General features: G+C 38.3%; 6 protein-coding genes across 6 annotated transcripts; 2 read left to right on the plus strand and 4 right to left on the minus strand.

Annotated features, from left to right (window-relative positions):
* Positions 1-2,246: 2,246 nt before the first annotated feature.
* On the minus strand, positions 2,247-2,998 carry LOC119552534 (larval cuticle protein LCP-17-like). Its single transcript, XM_037862153.1, has 2 exons — positions 2,987-2,998; positions 2,247-2,671 (listed from the first exon to the last, which is right to left on the minus strand). The coding sequence occupies exons 1-2, from the start codon at positions 2,996-2,998 to the stop codon at positions 2,261-2,263; spliced, it is 423 nt and encodes a 140-aa protein (XP_037718081.1). The 3' UTR covers positions 2,247-2,260.
* A 1,481-nt stretch (positions 2,999-4,479) lies between these two features.
* Positions 4,480-5,113, minus strand: LOC119554143 (larval cuticle protein LCP-17-like). Its single transcript, XM_037864920.1, has 2 exons — positions 5,045-5,113; positions 4,480-4,919 (listed from the first exon to the last, which is right to left on the minus strand). Exons 1-2 carry the CDS (start codon positions 5,054-5,056, stop codon positions 4,509-4,511), a joined length of 423 nt encoding a protein of 140 aa, XP_037720848.1. The 5' UTR covers positions 5,057-5,113; the 3' UTR covers positions 4,480-4,508.
* A 3,687-nt stretch (positions 5,114-8,800) lies between these two features.
* LOC119552900 (mitochondrial inner membrane protein OXA1L) lies at positions 8,801-11,078 on the plus strand. Its single transcript, XM_037862825.1, has 4 exons — positions 8,801-8,932; positions 9,040-9,316; positions 9,427-10,483; positions 10,556-11,078. Exons 2-4 carry the CDS (start codon positions 9,233-9,235, stop codon positions 10,738-10,740), a joined length of 1,326 nt encoding a protein of 441 aa, XP_037718753.1. The 5' UTR covers positions 8,801-8,932; positions 9,040-9,232; the 3' UTR covers positions 10,741-11,078.
* Positions 11,079-11,666: 588 nt separating this feature from the next.
* On the minus strand, positions 11,667-12,391 carry LOC119552903 (MIP18 family protein galla-2). The gene is made up of 2 exons (XM_037862828.1): positions 12,168-12,391; positions 11,667-12,114 (listed from the first exon to the last, which is right to left on the minus strand). Exons 1-2 carry the CDS (start codon positions 12,286-12,288, stop codon positions 11,765-11,767), a joined length of 471 nt encoding a protein of 156 aa, XP_037718756.1. The 5' UTR covers positions 12,289-12,391; the 3' UTR covers positions 11,667-11,764.
* Positions 12,392-13,126: 735 nt separating this feature from the next.
* LOC119552901 (nucleolar and coiled-body phosphoprotein 1) lies at positions 13,127-14,796 on the plus strand. Its single transcript, XM_037862826.1, has 2 exons — positions 13,127-13,281; positions 13,585-14,796. Exons 1-2 carry the CDS (start codon positions 13,270-13,272, stop codon positions 14,695-14,697), a joined length of 1,125 nt encoding a protein of 374 aa, XP_037718754.1. The 5' UTR covers positions 13,127-13,269; the 3' UTR covers positions 14,698-14,796.
* Positions 14,797-15,618: 822 nt separating this feature from the next.
* On the minus strand, positions 15,619-16,431 carry LOC119552902 (biogenesis of lysosome-related organelles complex 1 subunit 4). Its single transcript, XM_037862827.1, has 2 exons — positions 16,208-16,431; positions 15,619-16,152 (listed from the first exon to the last, which is right to left on the minus strand). Exons 1-2 carry the CDS (start codon positions 16,349-16,351, stop codon positions 15,775-15,777), a joined length of 522 nt encoding a protein of 173 aa, XP_037718755.1. The 5' UTR covers positions 16,352-16,431; the 3' UTR covers positions 15,619-15,774.
* Positions 16,432-16,593: the final 162 nt, after the last annotated feature.

The following is a 16,593-nucleotide window of genomic DNA, read 5'->3' on the forward strand; positions in this document are numbered from 1 at the left end:
ATCTAGCCCAAAACGAAAGGGGTCACCAAATTAGTTTTGAGCGCAAATGAAGCGAACTGAATGTGAAATTTGAAATCCTCCCATGACACTGAAAAGGGGTTAGGGGCTATAGGGTAAGGGGTAAGTGCTCATGCTGCCCTCAACCCTTGCCCATTGTAAAGTTGCAATTTTCTATGGATAATGCGAATTTTGCAACAAAAAATTTCCTGACATTTTCCGCATAAAAATCTCGCTGGGTCGTCGGGGGTAAAAAGGGTCACCCAATGCTGCCGCTCATTGTGTAAATAAAGGATCAGGCGAATGCAACCAACTGTCACACGTCCATGCGAAATTAATAAATTACATTTTCTCATTTTTTTTTCGCGCAAAAATACTTGCCAATTTTTTAACCCAAAATGAAAGGGGACGGGGGAAAATTTAATTTTCGGGTGCAAGAAGGGGTTGTGCGACACATTAACTGAGCCCATTAATAAGCGTAGCCAACCCCGGGTGACACGTGGGTCAATGTCGCCCGACCTGGAAAAAGGACAAGGACGACAGGCGGCGCGAAAATGGGTGAAAAAATAACAATAAAGGAACCCAAAAACACAGAAACAGTAAAAAACTGCGAAAAAAAGGAAGCCCGTTAAAATTCGCACTCGATTTGAAATCGGGATTTTTCAATAAATTGGCACAGGCCTTGGCATTTCCTTCTTTGTTCGCCAGGCAATAATCCTCTTAACTGCAGCGACTGTCGCAAAATTGGAACAAAGCCGGAGGGAAAATGACAATGCCGCATAGGGGTACCAGTAGCTGGCTCCTTTGCCTCCTTCCGCCGGGACTAGTTAAATAAATGAGATTTCAGTAGGAACAAAGGCGAAAGCCTTCTTCGATAAGCCGGTAACTAGGACGGACTGCTTCAGTGATTAGGCGAACAAAAACTGCAGTGCGTTTGAAGTTAACCAGGGGACTCCCCACTACCGTTTTATCCAACCAATTAAAGTTTTTAGGAATCCCAATCCCCTACAATTTTTGGGACATTTTTTTGGAGGTGTAAGAAATTTCCACTAGAAATATCTCGATGTATCAAGAATCTTTCTGAGTCCACCTTCCTTAATAACATCTTTAATTTTAAGATATGTATAAGAAAACAAAAAAATAAGGGTATCCGCGCACCGCCCAAACTATTAGACCGTATATTCAGTGGCTTTAAAAAACTGCACTTTTAGATTCCATAACTTGAGTTATTAAAATTCGATTTAGACATGCGATACCTCTATGAGTTTCTGATTGAATTCTCTAATAATTATCATTTATATTTACCTTTTAAAAAGGTGGTAAAATTTTTTACCCATTTTTATGTTCGATTTTTCCGTAAATCCAATGGCTTTCAGAATGGCAACCCAAAACTGCACTTCCAGATTCCATAACTTGGGTTATTAGATCCCGATTTAGACGTGGGATACCTTTATGAATTTGTGGTTGAATTCTTTAATAATAGAGACTAAAGTTTTTCTTTAAAACGATGGTGAAAATTTTATCGTATTTTCATGTTCAATTTTTCCGTATTTTCAATGGCTTCTATATTGGAACCCAAAACGGATCTTCTAGATTCCATAACTTAAGCTATTTTACTCCGATTTTAAGGTGTTATACCTCTATGAGTTTGTGGTAGAATTCTCTAATGTTCTGCATTAAAATTTTTCCATTTAAACAGGGTCAAAATTTTAACCCATTTTCATGTTTGATTTTCCCGTATTTCCAGTGGCTTTCAGAAGGGACCCCAAAACTGCATTTCTAAATTTCATAACTTAAGTTATTGGCCTCCGATTTTGAAGTGTGATACCTCTATGAGCTAGTGGTTTAATTTTCTAATAATCTAAATAAAAATTTTTGTTTTTTAAGAGGATCAAAATTTTAACCTATTTTCAGGTTCGATTTTGCCGTTTTGCCAGGGGATTTTAGATAGAAACCCTAAAACTGTAATTCTTAATTCCATAATTTCAGTTATTGGATACCTATTTATACGTGGAATACCTCTATTAATTTGTGGTTGAATTCTCTGATATTCTACATTAACATTTTTCTTTTAAACGACGGTCAAATTTTATACCCAATTTTAAGTCAGATTTTTCGCAATTTAATTACCTTTCAGAATGGCTCGCTTGTAAAGAAAACATGTTTTAATAGTTTTCTTTAAATCTTCTTCGTTTATTTCATAAAATTTTTTAAATCGTAATAAAGCTTTTAAAAGGTTATCACATAGGACTTCCAATACTCCCTAACCGCGGAAGGAGTTCACCTTACGGTACTGGGAAGGACCCTGGGACTGGTACTGCTGTTCCACGTACTGGGGGTGAGTGCGGATGTACTCCAAGGACTTCAGGATGGCAACTGGGATTGGGGGAGGAGTGGGCAGGAGGGCTCCCTGGGGCTGGAAGCCGTTCTCATCAGCCAAGTACTGGATCTGAACGAGCTGTCCCTCGGGCGAGTAGTACGAGTAGCCTCCGTTGACCTGGTGTCCTCCAAGTCCGGACTCCTGGGCGGCGATTCCGTTGCTGGTCTCGTAGGCGTAGTCGTAGTGACCATCGGGACGGATATCGCCACCACTCTTGGTGATGTAGGCACCAGCATCCTGGCTGTATTGGGAAGCGGCACAGGCGCAAGCCAAGAAGGCGGAGGCGATAAGAATCTAAAATATATAATATGATCAATATTACTGAATGAAAAATAATATGATTTTAAAATTAAATAATATACTTTATTCCCTGATAAATAGATATATAAAACAACTTAAAATAAGCTAAGATATACAAAGAAATTTAAGAGAATTCGGTAAATGTGTTATTACTTTATGTTGCTTGGTGGTAAATTTCAGTAAATCTCACTAAGAGCATAAATTCAAAAAAAAGGTTCATATATGCACTTGGTTTATTATGATGTTCCCACCAGGGTACGTAAGTATTTCTTTTTTTTCTAGTCTTTATTATTACTTAGATGTACTTACGTAGCGGAACATCTTGGCTGGATTGGAGGAGTGCGTGTGTCTGCGGCTAAGAGACAACTCTGAATGATAACTTTTGCTGCAGATCGCTAATGTATTTATAGGAATTCTCTATACGAAGCCCAATCCACCCAAACAACTTTTACGGCCGACTGCAGGAAACTCATCTGAATAACAATGGCAAAGCCGAAATTGGCCAAACTAGAGCGACGCGAGCGGCTTAAAAGGTAACGAGCCACGCAGTTGCAGAAACTTCGGCTCTTGATTTGTACGTTATTTTAAGCTCGGTTAACCGATTTGTAGCTGCCCAAACTTGAAGTGACGTAAAAATGATTTAAATTTATTCATAATTTTCACAGCTTCCAACTCGTTTTTATCTCAGAACTATTAATGTAACTAATATAGTTTATTGATCCATGTAATTAATAAATTTGTGCTACTTTTTTCTAAATCTTAATAAAGATATTAATTATGAGGCTTTTGAAAGATTCCTAGGAAATCTAAAATATTAAAATGTAAAATATATCCATTCTGAAATGGCTCATACTTAAAAGTAGGCATAAAGGTCAAGCTTTCACATTTTTATAGACTTTGTAAAATGTTTATAAAATCGGACCATCTATATTGAAGTTATCACCAAACAAGTTATGGTCAGTGGACTGAAATTAAGCACTTTTTTTCTAGATGAATGAGATCCTCTTCTCACTATTACAATTTGAAATATGGCTACTACATCTTTAAAAACGTTTCTTTTTTTCAAATTTTATTAAAAAAGTAAGGATCACGTATTGCTTATATTTTTTATGATTTTTTGAACGTGAGAGTGTCAGAAAAAAGTAATATGAAAAAGAGAAAAATATGTCTCGAATGCAAATTTCTAAACAATTTGAAAAAATCATAAAAAAATATAAGCAAAACGGTTTCTGAAAATGCAGTTACTATAAGTTTTGTTTAGAGAAACATTAAGCATCAACATATTTAAATTTTCAAGACGTGAAAAAAAGGTTTATAAGTAGATTTTCACGAAAATTCAACATTTTCAATAAGTAATGAATGGGTTATGAAAAGTCTTGTATCAGCAAACGGAATTAAAATGACCTTTCCATTGATGCCAAATTGTACATGAAGTAAGTGCAAAATTGAGTACCTATATTTAACTTTGGTTTTGTGTAAATACTTTTGACCCCTCCTGTATTTCAAAATTAAGAACGAAAAAATCGTATATCAAACAGTGTTTAAAGATTCTTGAAATTAAGACGAAATGCTTTTGAGTTTGCTTTTAATAACAAGCGATTTTGAAATAGAGATAAAAGAATCTCAGAATCATCTTAGAATTTTAGATCCTAAAGCTTGTTAACATGCCTAAATATATTTTAAATAGATTTTTGATTTCGTAATCTTTTCAAAATAATACATTTATGAAATTTGGTTTACAACTTCTTCGTTTATTTTAACTCTACAATAAAATTTTTACAATTTGTAATAAAGCTTTTAAAAGGTTATCACATAAGACTTCCAATACTCCCTAACCGCGGAAGGAGTTCACCTTACGGTACTGGGAAGGACCCTGGGACTGGTACTGCGGTTCCTCGTACTGGGGGTGGGTGCGGATGTACTCCAAGGACTTCAGGATGGCAGCTGGGATTGGGGGAGGAGTGGGCAGGAGGGCTCCCTGGGGCTGGAAGCCGTTCTCATCAGCCAAGTACTGGATCTGAACGAGCTGTCCCTCGGGCGAGTAGTACGAGTAGCCTCCGTTGACCTGGTGTCCTCCAAGTCCGGACTCCTGGGCGGCGATTCCGTTGCTGGTCTCGTAGGCGTAGTCGTAGTGACCATCGGGACGGATATCGCCACCACTCTTGGTGATGTAGGCACCAGCATCCTGGCTGTAGGAGGCAGCGGCGTAGGCGCAGGCCAAGAAAGCGGAGGCAACGAGCATCTATTCACAAAAATAAGATTTTATAACAATGATTTTAAAATGAAATCCATTTAAAGATTTTTAAAAATATCTCAAAACATGTTTTTTTGGTTTTTAAGTTATTAATAAATATCTTTTTGACTTACGTAGCGGAACATCTTTGCTGGTTTGGAGTGTGTGTCTAAGACTGAGAGACGACTCTGAATGGTGACTTTTTTGCAGATTTGCAACGCTTTTATACGAATTCTCGATGAAGCCAGATCCACCCAAACAACTTTTACGGCCGACTACAGGAAACTTATCTAAATAACAATAAAACTAGCCGAAGTTGGATAAACTAGACCGCTAAGAGCGCGTAAAGAGCTAAAGAGCCAAATATCGACTCTTCGAATTTGCAGTCTAGCTGTGGCCACACGCCTACAACTGCGGTAAAAATATTAGCTTTGAATATTTTTAAAAAAATTAAAAAACAAATACATTTTTCAGATGTTCCGTTAATATTTGTTTCTATAATATATTTTGTAACAGTATTATTACTTTAATAGGGCTTTTAAAGAAAAAGGGGAAGTTCTATTTTTCAATTATGTAAGGATTGAAATAAAATGAATAAAACTAAGATGGGACCTTACCCTTTTTATTTAATAATACATAATAATTTTCATACAATTTGTTAAATAATTAGAAAACAAATACACTGGATTTTAAATAAACCCTAAATTAATATATTATGTATTTTCAACTTGCATTTAAACGATTAACTGAAACTTACAGAAACTCCGTCACTTAAGTTTCTTGTTTGGTTTGTTCACTTTTTAATTTTTTTGGTAAGGCCTGTTGCACACCAGACCTAAAAACGCGACCTCAGCTGTGAGTGCGGGTATTGCAAAGAGTAAAAGCTAATATGATCACCGCATGCGGCAATGTCAATGTCGCAGCTAGTTTCTGGTTCAAAATTCAGTTTTAGGCGGCACACCCAAAATGGCAGTCTTAATTAAATGCATTTGAAACAGACGAGTCCCAATACGATTTTAGCATAATTTATGGTTCCACTCCGGTCTGCTCAATGCCTAACTTTTCCAGTTCGATCCGTCGAACCCTTCCTTCACCTTAGTCATTTGTAATCTTCGACTTCGAGGCGATGAAATGTGTGCGTTTAACAAATTGGGCCATAAAAGTGAGTTAATGCTTAATTGGTACGCGAAGTGAGATATCAAACTGGATTAACCCGTTGCCGGACGCGCCTAATCCGCCTTATCCAAACACTACAAAACGTCTCGTGTCACCAGCGGCACCTTTAATGCGATTTTTCCAAATTCATATTCTAGCACGATGGTAAGCAGCCTGTTTTTAAATCATTGAGAAGCTTAAAAATTAATTATGTTAATCAATAATAGCCGGCTTTATTTCTAATTCTTAAAGAAACCATTAGAGTAAACAGTGATAAAAATGAATTAATTTTCTAAACTAGATTTTATTGAGAAACAATTTTGCATGCATGATGTTAAAAAAAAAATAAAAAAAGTTATTTTGATATTTTATAGATTAAAAAAATATTTTAAAAGCCTTTCCAGAAATGTTTTTTTTATTCTATTTTCTTTTGGGGATCTTATTGATCATAGAACCTTTGGTTTTAAACCACCGTGTTGATAATTTTTGGTTTAAGTAAATCAACGTGGGGGGCCTTGAGAAAATATCCATATGATGAGAACACAATGGCCATAAAACTGATCTTTATGACAACCACTGAAAGTGAAATCATCTGTATGCTTTTTAGGAAATGCTAATGTTTCATTTAATTCGGAGATGTTGGTTTCGGTGACATGGTAACATGTCAAAGGCTTTGAAAAGATTTATTGTTTTGCCGATTTATACACAAAATCTGAGTTAATTTCTGAGAACATATTGTACATGGATTATGTATTGTATTTGCTGTCGTCACTAACTCGGGGATTCCCAAAAATGTTTTCTTATAATTATGCATCTTCCGGAGATACGATTATGGTTATTAATTTAATGCCACTAATTATTGCCATTTTATTGGGACTACCATATTAAGTGTGGCTTAAGATTGATTGAATCTACCTTAACCTTCCAGCATTGACGACCCAGTGAATAAATTTAAATAAATCATACTTAAATAGGTTTGAATCATTCGCATTAACTGAAAGTTGTAAGTCGTAGACCAAATTCAGACGAGATGCCAAAGATAGAAATAAGCCTCTAAAAGTACTCTCAAACTCACAAAACGTTTAAAGCCCAATTCGAGGTTCCCAAGTTATGACATGTGATATATTTGAATGACAACCATCTCATATCGTTTATCTTGTGTTCTGCCTCGATCTCGATATTTAAAAAGATGCACCTTCCGATCGGTCAGCAACACCTTAAGCATAAACGAGTTCCAAATATTATATTATTTTTAGACTATTTTTTCGGTTTTTTCCTCCTTTTCATCAATAAACAAATTGGTTTTGCTTAAAGCTACGCGTCAATGGCTTCGACGGCTTCAATATTTCACACCGATTCTGGGTTATTGATATGCATATAATCGTATATAATCTCGCTGGTTTCGATTTGGTTATATGCAGATGAGGCGTCAATATTGGTGCAAGTTTTGTCTACCAAATCGATACGAATTTTAAATTTATTTTTCCCATGCCAATCTTCACTAAAGTGTATCATATTACTAATGAGAATTATACATATAACAGTTTCCAAAGCCATATCTTTATATACCCTTTATAAGAATAAGCTATTTATATTTCAAATTTTTATTTAAGATTTTGCAACAGCGTATTATTTGTTTTTATACTAAAAATTATGCAAATTTTTAAATTTAAATAATATTATAGATGATATGATATGATTTTAATGTAGAGGTAAGCCAAAAAAATATTTTAGGGCGCAGCCAAACGTTATAAAGTAATTTAACATTATTACTGAACTTTAGCCGCCATATTTATATTATTTTTTTGAATAACTAGGTCAATGTGTTTACATATATACAATTAACGTGTTTTATATCCTAGCAGAGAGTTTTATAATTTGGTTTCAGCCTTAAAGTATATTCAAATGTTAAAAAATTAAGCAAACATATTCGAGCAACTGGCATGTGTCCAAACATGAAGACTTCATCCATTAGCGTATTAAATTAAATGCAAATTAATTGGACTGAACTCGTGTGCATATTAATTTGACTGAAACTGATACAAATACTGCCAAATATGCCACATTGACTTTTAGCATTTTTCCATAACCTGTTGGCCTTCCGGGATGTATTCTCCTATAGTGAGTAAATATTTTTATGGTTTCGAAAGCAAATTGCGAGATTATTAATGTAGTTTTCCAAAAATTAACAAGCTTTTAATTTATGGGACTTTTAATTTATAGATGACTTTTTTGCTCTTTATAAAATGCCTTTTGAAAGTGTTTACGTTTTAAAGCGAAATCTTTTTCAGAGCTTATAAAATAAAAATTACAACTATAATTATAATAATTATTGATTAATAAAACAAATATAAAATATTTGTTGTACATTTTATATTTATTTTACATGGTAGAAAAATAAAATCTATTTGAGGAACAACTTTTTATTCCGCCGGGATTATAAGATTAAACATATTTTCGCAATGTTTGGTAACCAATATATATTCTTTTTTAAATTTAAACTAAGAATTGCCTTTTATTATAGTCAGAAGATCATTAAAAAATTATTTTCGTTTTTTGACCATTTTATTTTGTTTTATATTAATTTCTTTATTAACTTGTTTTTATTTAATGAATGGAAATGTAATTTTATTTTTATTCCACATTTGTTCAATCTTGAATAGTTGAATTGAACATATAATTAACAGATTTTATACGTATTTAATAAATGAATTGAAGATTTCATTCAGTACACTCTTTATTATTTGTCAGTGGCCAGATTATTGAAAATACTTTTGAAGTCTGCACGAAATTTAAGCAAAACAAAATTAAACAAAAGGATAATTTGGTTATCGTAATCATACTGGACACGCCTGCCAAATTTCCAAGTGAGCAAAATAATTAATTAATTATTTAATTTAACTTTTTCTATGTTTTGATGTATTCGTTTATTATTCTGCATAATCATGCAATTAATTTTGAATTCAAATCTTAGCGGTTAAAAATAGTCCCGCAACATTCCGCCGGAGGGCGTTGTGCCCGAACAGCTGTGACTCTGCTTCTTCTTTGGCATTCACCCGCCCGCGTATATCGTGCCATCTCGCTCGCACTTGCGCAGACCAAAACGAGGCGAAAATAAATTGTACCATTTAATTTAAATTTGACCAAATCGCGAGCACAGGCACAAAATGTTGGCCCACAGGATGCAGCTTTGGAGGACAACGAATGCGGCGATGGCCTTGAGCTCCGCAGCCAGCCGTTATCCTCAACAGGTGAGTGAAAATCGATGGAATACAGCCGGCGACCTGTGACATAACCTGCAAGTTGCCAATGTTTGAGATCTGAAATCTACCCGAAATTCAATGAAAACTTTGTATTTTAGGGTACCACGACGGGCAGAAGAGATATCCACCTGCAGCGGATGGCCAGGGGCAGCAGTTTGCCCTTGGTGGCCACCGGGAAATGGTCAAATCCCGGCCAGCTGCGTTTCGCCAGCAGTGGAGCAGCTGCAGCGGGAGTTTCGGCCACAAAGGGTGAGGAATTCATGCAGGCGGTGTCCAAAACGGAACTGGTGGATCTACCCGACATACCAGCTGCCCCAGTGCCTCCACCCGTCGACGGTCTGAGTGTAATGGACGTGGTCCATCTGTCCGGAGAACCCTCCTTCGCCTCCATTGGTCTGGGCGGCTGGTCGCCTGTGGGCCTTGTCCAGAATTGCATGGAGTTCCTGCACTGCACCTGGGAAATCCCCTGGTGGGGAGCCATCGCCATGGGAACCCTCGCCGTGCGAACCATTATATTCCCATTGGTCATATTGGCCCAAAGGAACTCCGCCAAGATGAACAACAACATGCCGCAGATGCAGATGCTCCAGCTGAAGATGACCGAAGCCAGGCAGTCGGGAAATGCCATTGAATCCGCTCGTTATGCCCAGGAAATGATGCTGTTCATGCGGGAAAAGGGCGTCAATCCTCTCAAGAACATGTTGGTGCCATTGGCGCAGGCCCCGCTCTTCATTAGCTTCTTCATGGGATTGCGCCAGATGGCCAATGCCCCAGTGGAATCGATGCGGGATGGCGGACTCTTTTGGTTCACTGATCTCACCTTGGCGGATCCATATTACCTGCTGCCCATGATCACCAGTGCCACGTTGTACCTGACCATTGAAATCGGCACGGATTCGGCGCGTTTATCAGCCGCCAATATGAACACCATGAAATATGTGCTGAGAGCCCTGCCCATCGTGATCTTCCCCTTTACGATGAACTTCCCCGCCGCCATTTTGACCTACTGGGCCTGCAGCAACTTTATTTCGCTGGGACAGGTGGCTTTGCTGAGGATTCCCTCCGTGAGGGACTACTTTAAGATCGAGAAAATGCTGACCCATGCGCCGAGTGCACTGCCGCCCAAGAAGGGATTCGTTGGAGGCATGAAGGAGTGTAAGTATAAGAGGATTACCCGCTTTTCCTATCAGCTTTTCTGATCTATATCCTTTCTAATCCCTTTTCCAGCCTGGGACAACATGAAGATCTCGAAGGAAATCGAGGAGCGGCAGCGCCTGGACGAGATTCGATTCGCCAAGGCCGGCAAGGGGCCGCTGGTCAAGACCTACAAGTTCGATCCAACGAAAGCGAGCAAAACCATCTCCGCGGAGCCGCACATGCGGCTAAAGGAGCCGCCAAACAAGCAGCGATAGTCCCGGATAAGTTCATCCTGTGACCGCCGCCGAGTGCTGTGTCTTGTTACGTTAATTTAACCCATTAGTCGATAGTTTTCCACCATCAAACTGAACGTTTTGCTGCTAAAATATAATTTGTAAATGGACAAGAGCCGATTTTACTGATATGACCTAAATTGGGGAGTATAACAAAGGATTATACTCTATGAGACGAAACGCATGGAAGGGAAGTGAAGACGTTATGCCCGTAAAATATGCCACATATTAAAGCTGTAAATGATTTCCTTTTTATCTGTTGATACGATAAGGTTTTTGAAGACACTCAAATACAAAATTGATTGTGGATAATGAGCTAATAAATACTACTATTAAAAATAAGGGAATCGAATCAAAAAGCAGTAACAACTTAAAAAATATGTTAGCTAATATTCTTTGTAATCGCTGTAGCCAGGGAGACTATAAAATTCGTACTATTATTGCCACATAAAAAACAGGCAATCAATCTACACTAGAGTGAAAACTTGCTAGTTGCTAAAATAATTATTGTTGCTAAATCATCAGTAGACACTAATGTCTATAAATATAGAGTTATTTATCATACCATGTTTGCAAATTGCGGAAATGCTATAAAATTGTCAGTTATTTTTCTGCTTTAATTATACCAGATACAACGAAACACATCTAAATATAGCTCTAAAAGCTTTTTAAAAAGAGAATCCCCATAGTTTCGAGGTTTAAATCATTATTATTACTACTAAACCAAATAACGATGGGTGGAACCGGGCTATCAATTATCATTGTGCTGTTTCCTAAGCCCTGCCACATTAATTAAAGATTAAGATAAAAGGTTTTTAAAGATGTACAGTACAGACATAATTAGATTGTCATTATTATAGGTACATGGAAGCAATCAATTGCCCAATAGATAAGAGTACGGAAAAGGGTAACATTATTAATGTAAACTTCTATTAAATCATTATTATTATTACTAAACCCACAGCATAGTTATATATATGTCCATTAGTAGGATAAAATTAAACAATTAGCCCCTGGCGGAGATGCACTGGTTGATCACCTCGGCGAGGTGCTTGTTCTCCAATGCGGCTGCCACTCTTTCCTTATCCGCCAGTTGCTTATTGACCGCCTGCTCGGAGGCGTGGGTTCCGGGTGTAATCTCCACGGTGACCTTGAAGCGGGGTGGCAGCGAACGGAGCAACTTCACCCGAATGGACAGGCCAATCAAAGTGGCCATCGAGCAATGCGGAATCGTCGGGGTGAAGCTGATGTGCACGGAATTCTGGCCATCGCTTATGCGGATTAGGTCCTCCTGCACCACATGCAGTTCCTCCAAGGTCAACGGATGCTCCGGGTCATTGATATTCCTTATGAGATCTGGGCAATACCATTTATAAGACAGTTTCCCAACTATTTTCCCTGATGCTCACCGAAAATCTCTCGCTTGTCAAAGGGATCAGATACATTTTCGTCCTCATCGTTGGCCGTCAACACTCGTTCCTTGATCTTGTCATAGACATTGGGGTTTATATTTTCTATTTCCGTTGGCATTTTAATTTGTTTACTTTTCTTTTCCTTTATTTACACGTTTTTTGGAAAAATGCACGAACAAAAAACCAAAATACAGACCAGTGTGTCCCTATTGTTAGAATTGATAATGTACCAAATTACACCACTCTCAGTTTTAAGGTGTGTAGACACTTTTTGGGCGCGTAATTTATTTGAACTTGAAATTATTAAATTTGTAATATTTATGGGATTAGTAAGCAATGAATTAACTATAAGTTTAATCAGGCACCCTTTAAGTAGTTTTAAATTTATTACAATTGACTTGTTAGCCCTTTCTTAATCAAACCGAAGCTAATCATGTCAATATGTACAGCACAAAAACTCCACGAGTGATTTATTTGAGTTCAAATTGGATATTAATTCAGGGCAATTACTATATCAATCAAATCAACGCTATTCTCGAGAAGTACAGTACCAGGAAAACGCCATCCAATTGATATGTTTACCTGTCATCTTACGTAAAAGGCGTAATTACAGACGCTCCGCGATCCATATTTATGTGCTCTTCAAATTAGCTGCGGGAATACTTAACTTAAGTTAACCAAGCTTAACTTAACTTTTTTGCAAGCCAGTGCTAAATGGCCGGCAGATGTGGATCCGTGCATGGCGCTGAAATGACTAAGCCTTGAGCCCATTTCGCCGGCCAAACCCGCTTTAGTTTCTACATTTTTATTCCATATTCAGCTTTTTCGAGAAGCCGGCGCACTTGACTGCGATTTCCTCGGGTTATAATTAGCCAGACTTATCAATATCAACGTGGAAACGCAGTCGTCGCCGGTGAGATTTACATAGCGAACGGGTTCCGTGCACTTGGCGTGCATCTATTCGCAATTAGCACCGAATTACAAACTGGTTAGCATCCACTTCCAGCAAATCGGAGAAGCCTCCGATCCGTGGAGCTCATAAAATGGGTTCGCCCCATGCTTGGAGCAGCAGTTTGGGACCCATTTCCAAGCAGTCAACATGAAGTCGGTTGTAAGTGGAGATCTCGGTTTTCTTAGTGTTGAAAATAATATAATTAATAACTATAAACAGAAGTTTTTGTGAACAAAGAAGTTGATCCTGTCTAAAATTTCATAGAGTTTTCCTGTGGTTTTACAATTCTAAAGATTTTTGAATGTTATTTTAATGTTGGAAAACATGATTAATAATTTTTAAGTTGCAAACATAAAACACATGGAAACTCGAAAAGAATATAACATTAAAAAACTCTCAGTTTCCAGACAAGAGATCTAAATTAATAAACATTTTTTTTGGGTTTTTCTCAATTGTTTTTAGATTATTCTCTTAGCCCTGGTGGCTCTTTGCCATGCGGCACCTTTGGAAGTCAAGGACTCGTCGGCCGAAGCGCTCTCCAGACCCAGTCCCATCAGTCCCGATGTGATTGTTGATCCCAAGCCCACCGAGAAGGTGGTTCTGCTGAAGGATGTTCCCGCTCCGAATCGTCAAAAGCGTAATGAGCCCAAGAAACCCGACAGCGTTAAGGCCCATGAGCCGCAGAATCCCCATAGCCAGAAGCCCACTCCAGCCAATCCTCATCAGAAAGCTGGCCCACATGATGCCAAGGCCCAAGACCACAAGCACAAGCGGGAGGCTCATCACGAGGAGGGACACAAGGAGGAGCCCCAAGAGGAGGAAGTAAAGGGTGCTCCCGAGGTGGCTGCACCTCAAATAGGTGTTGTCGAGAAGAAGAAGGTAAAGCGCGAGACCCACCATGAGGAGGGTCACAAGCAGGAGGATAAGCCCCAGGTTGAGGATCTTTCATCGCCCCACGCTGTTCCCGCTCATGCCCACACCGCCGAGTTGCCCAAGAAGAAGGAGAAGCGGGAGGCCAACCACGAGGAGGGTCACAAGGAGGAGGCTAAACCCCAGGTGGGGGCACTGCCTCATGCTCTTCCAGCAGCTGCTCCAACCGCAGAATTGCCGAAGAAGGAAAAGCGCGAGGCCCACCACGAGGAGGGTCACAAGGAGGAGGGCAAGCCCCAAGTGGGTGCACTGCCTCATGCTCTTCCCGCTGATGCTCACACCGCAGAGTTGCCCAAAAAGCAAGAGAAGCGCGAGACTGTGGAAAAGCCCGACAGCGTGAAGGCCCATGAGTCCATCCAGCATAATCCTCAGCGTGCCGATGAGCTCCACAAGGCTCTCGAATCCCTGGCCGGAGGAAAGGTCCCGGAGAAGCGTCAGCAGCGCGACATTCCCGTGCCCACTCAGACCAAAGCCACCGCCGAACCTGCAGCCACCACAAAGTCGGAAGTGGGAAGCACCACTCCGTCCACCCACCATCTGAACATTCCCCATCCCATTCCCGTGGCCGAACTCTTCGAGAAGAATAAGCATTCGGATAAGTCCACTTCCAGTTCCGAGGAAAGCAAGGAGAAAGTCAAGGCCTAAACTTTATAAACCAAAAGTCGCTAATTGAACCATCACGAGATTTGTAGTCACAGAAAACGAACTAAAATAAACAACAATATTTACATGCTTATATAAAAAGACTGTGTGTTAATTAATCAACAAATATTTAGGGAAAAGGAAATCAAATAAACTGGTTTTTAGCACCATCGGTTATTAGAAAAGGAAATGGGTCTTGGCTTTACTGTTTAGCATTAACTAACAACAGATTAGCGCATTACTATCTATTTTAAGGGCTGTCAGAATAAATTACAACTGTCTGGACAACGTCAATGTAAAGTAGTTACAAATTTAATTATAAGCTAAAAGAACTTGAAGTTTCAAGGCCAAATACAGTTTTTCGAATATGTTATTATTGGCGCCTCTTAGCTAATAAATCACCAGATTATTATGGGCTAAACAAATTACATTTCCTAATATACATTTTAGACTGAGGTGGTACCCCCTGGAACTTTTTCTCATTATAAATATTTATATGAATACTTAAACAAAATTGTATCGACAATTATATTCCACTGCGTAACGCCTCGGGCTTCCCCGTATAAATTAGATCAATTTTACGACGTGGAACACGTAAAAAAATTGTACGTTTACATAAGCAGCTCTACGCTAATTATTCACTAAATATTTATGGGTTTCATCTAGCTAATAGTCATGGTATACATTACTCCGACGTTTAAGGTATCACAAAAATAAAAATAAACATCCAGACCTAGTATAAGCAGTAAAAACTGATGGCTTGGTTTGGTTTTTTCCATTCAATCTGGAACTTGCAATTATAGCAAATACATTAAATGTAATTGCAAAACCAAATACAGATGTATTTAAAGATCTACGCATTAGTAATATTTTGAAGGCATTAAGTGGAAATGTTATCACATGGAACAAATGACATTATTTAACAAAGTTTATAAAAATATATTTGGATTTTATAAAGGCAGAGAGTTCAGGAAATAGCCAGATCTCAAAATGGTATTTAATATTTTCGATAATGATAGTTCAATGTAACAGCTTAAGCAAACTATATTTCTTTCTAATTACTTACTAAATCGGAGTTAACTAACTAGTTAGTTCCTTCTCCTCTACTGCTTCATCTTGAGATTTTCCGAAGTAATCATCGGATTTGTAGATCTCCACAGGTTGATATTCCTCTTCGATAAGGTTGGATCGCGGCAGAGAGTTGGATGTTGCGGAATCGCTGGCACTCAACTTGGCTTTCAGGGGTTTTAGGAGAAGGCCTTTGAGGCTATAGTCCGTGACATGGAGTTCCTCCTCAGCTATATCCACATTTCTCTCGACTTCTAACAAATTTGCACTAACAGCACCCACAAATTGCTCCAGACCATCGATTCTAGTTTTTAACTGCTCGAAACTGTCTCCGAATCCCAGGATACTGCACACATTATTGGCCATCATTCCATTGGACTCGGCGCGCACCTAAAAGTCAATAAACCATTAATAGATCTTACTTAATTTATGGAAAATAACTCACCGAACCCAGCAAAGTTTCAAACTCATCTAATCTGGTCATCATATCATCTATATTCGTGCACAGTGGGTTTATCTCCTTCTCCAGGTCGGCGCTCTGCAGGATCTTGGCATAGTCCCGGGAAACATTATTAATATCAGCTTGCATTTTACAACTTTTTAACCAATATTTGTAAACAAAATCAACAATTGTTTTCTTTTTCGCCCCTAAAAGTGTGTGCACACTAAGGAAAGGGAAAATTGTGTCAATTGGAATCTATGTTATCGGTATAATATCGAGGTTTGTGTCTTCGCTGTATCATGTGGTTATATTGGCTAAATAAAAAAATTTAAGAATTATCGATAGCACCACAATTTCAAAAAAAAAAAACAAGGCGGGAAATTTCCAGT

This window comes from Drosophila subpulchrella, chromosome 3L, assembly GCF_014743375.2.
Source record: "Drosophila subpulchrella strain 33 F10 #4 breed RU33 chromosome 3L, RU_Dsub_v1.1 Primary Assembly, whole genome shotgun sequence".
NCBI classification, from domain to species: Eukaryota; Metazoa; Arthropoda; class Insecta; order Diptera; family Drosophilidae; genus Drosophila; species Drosophila subpulchrella.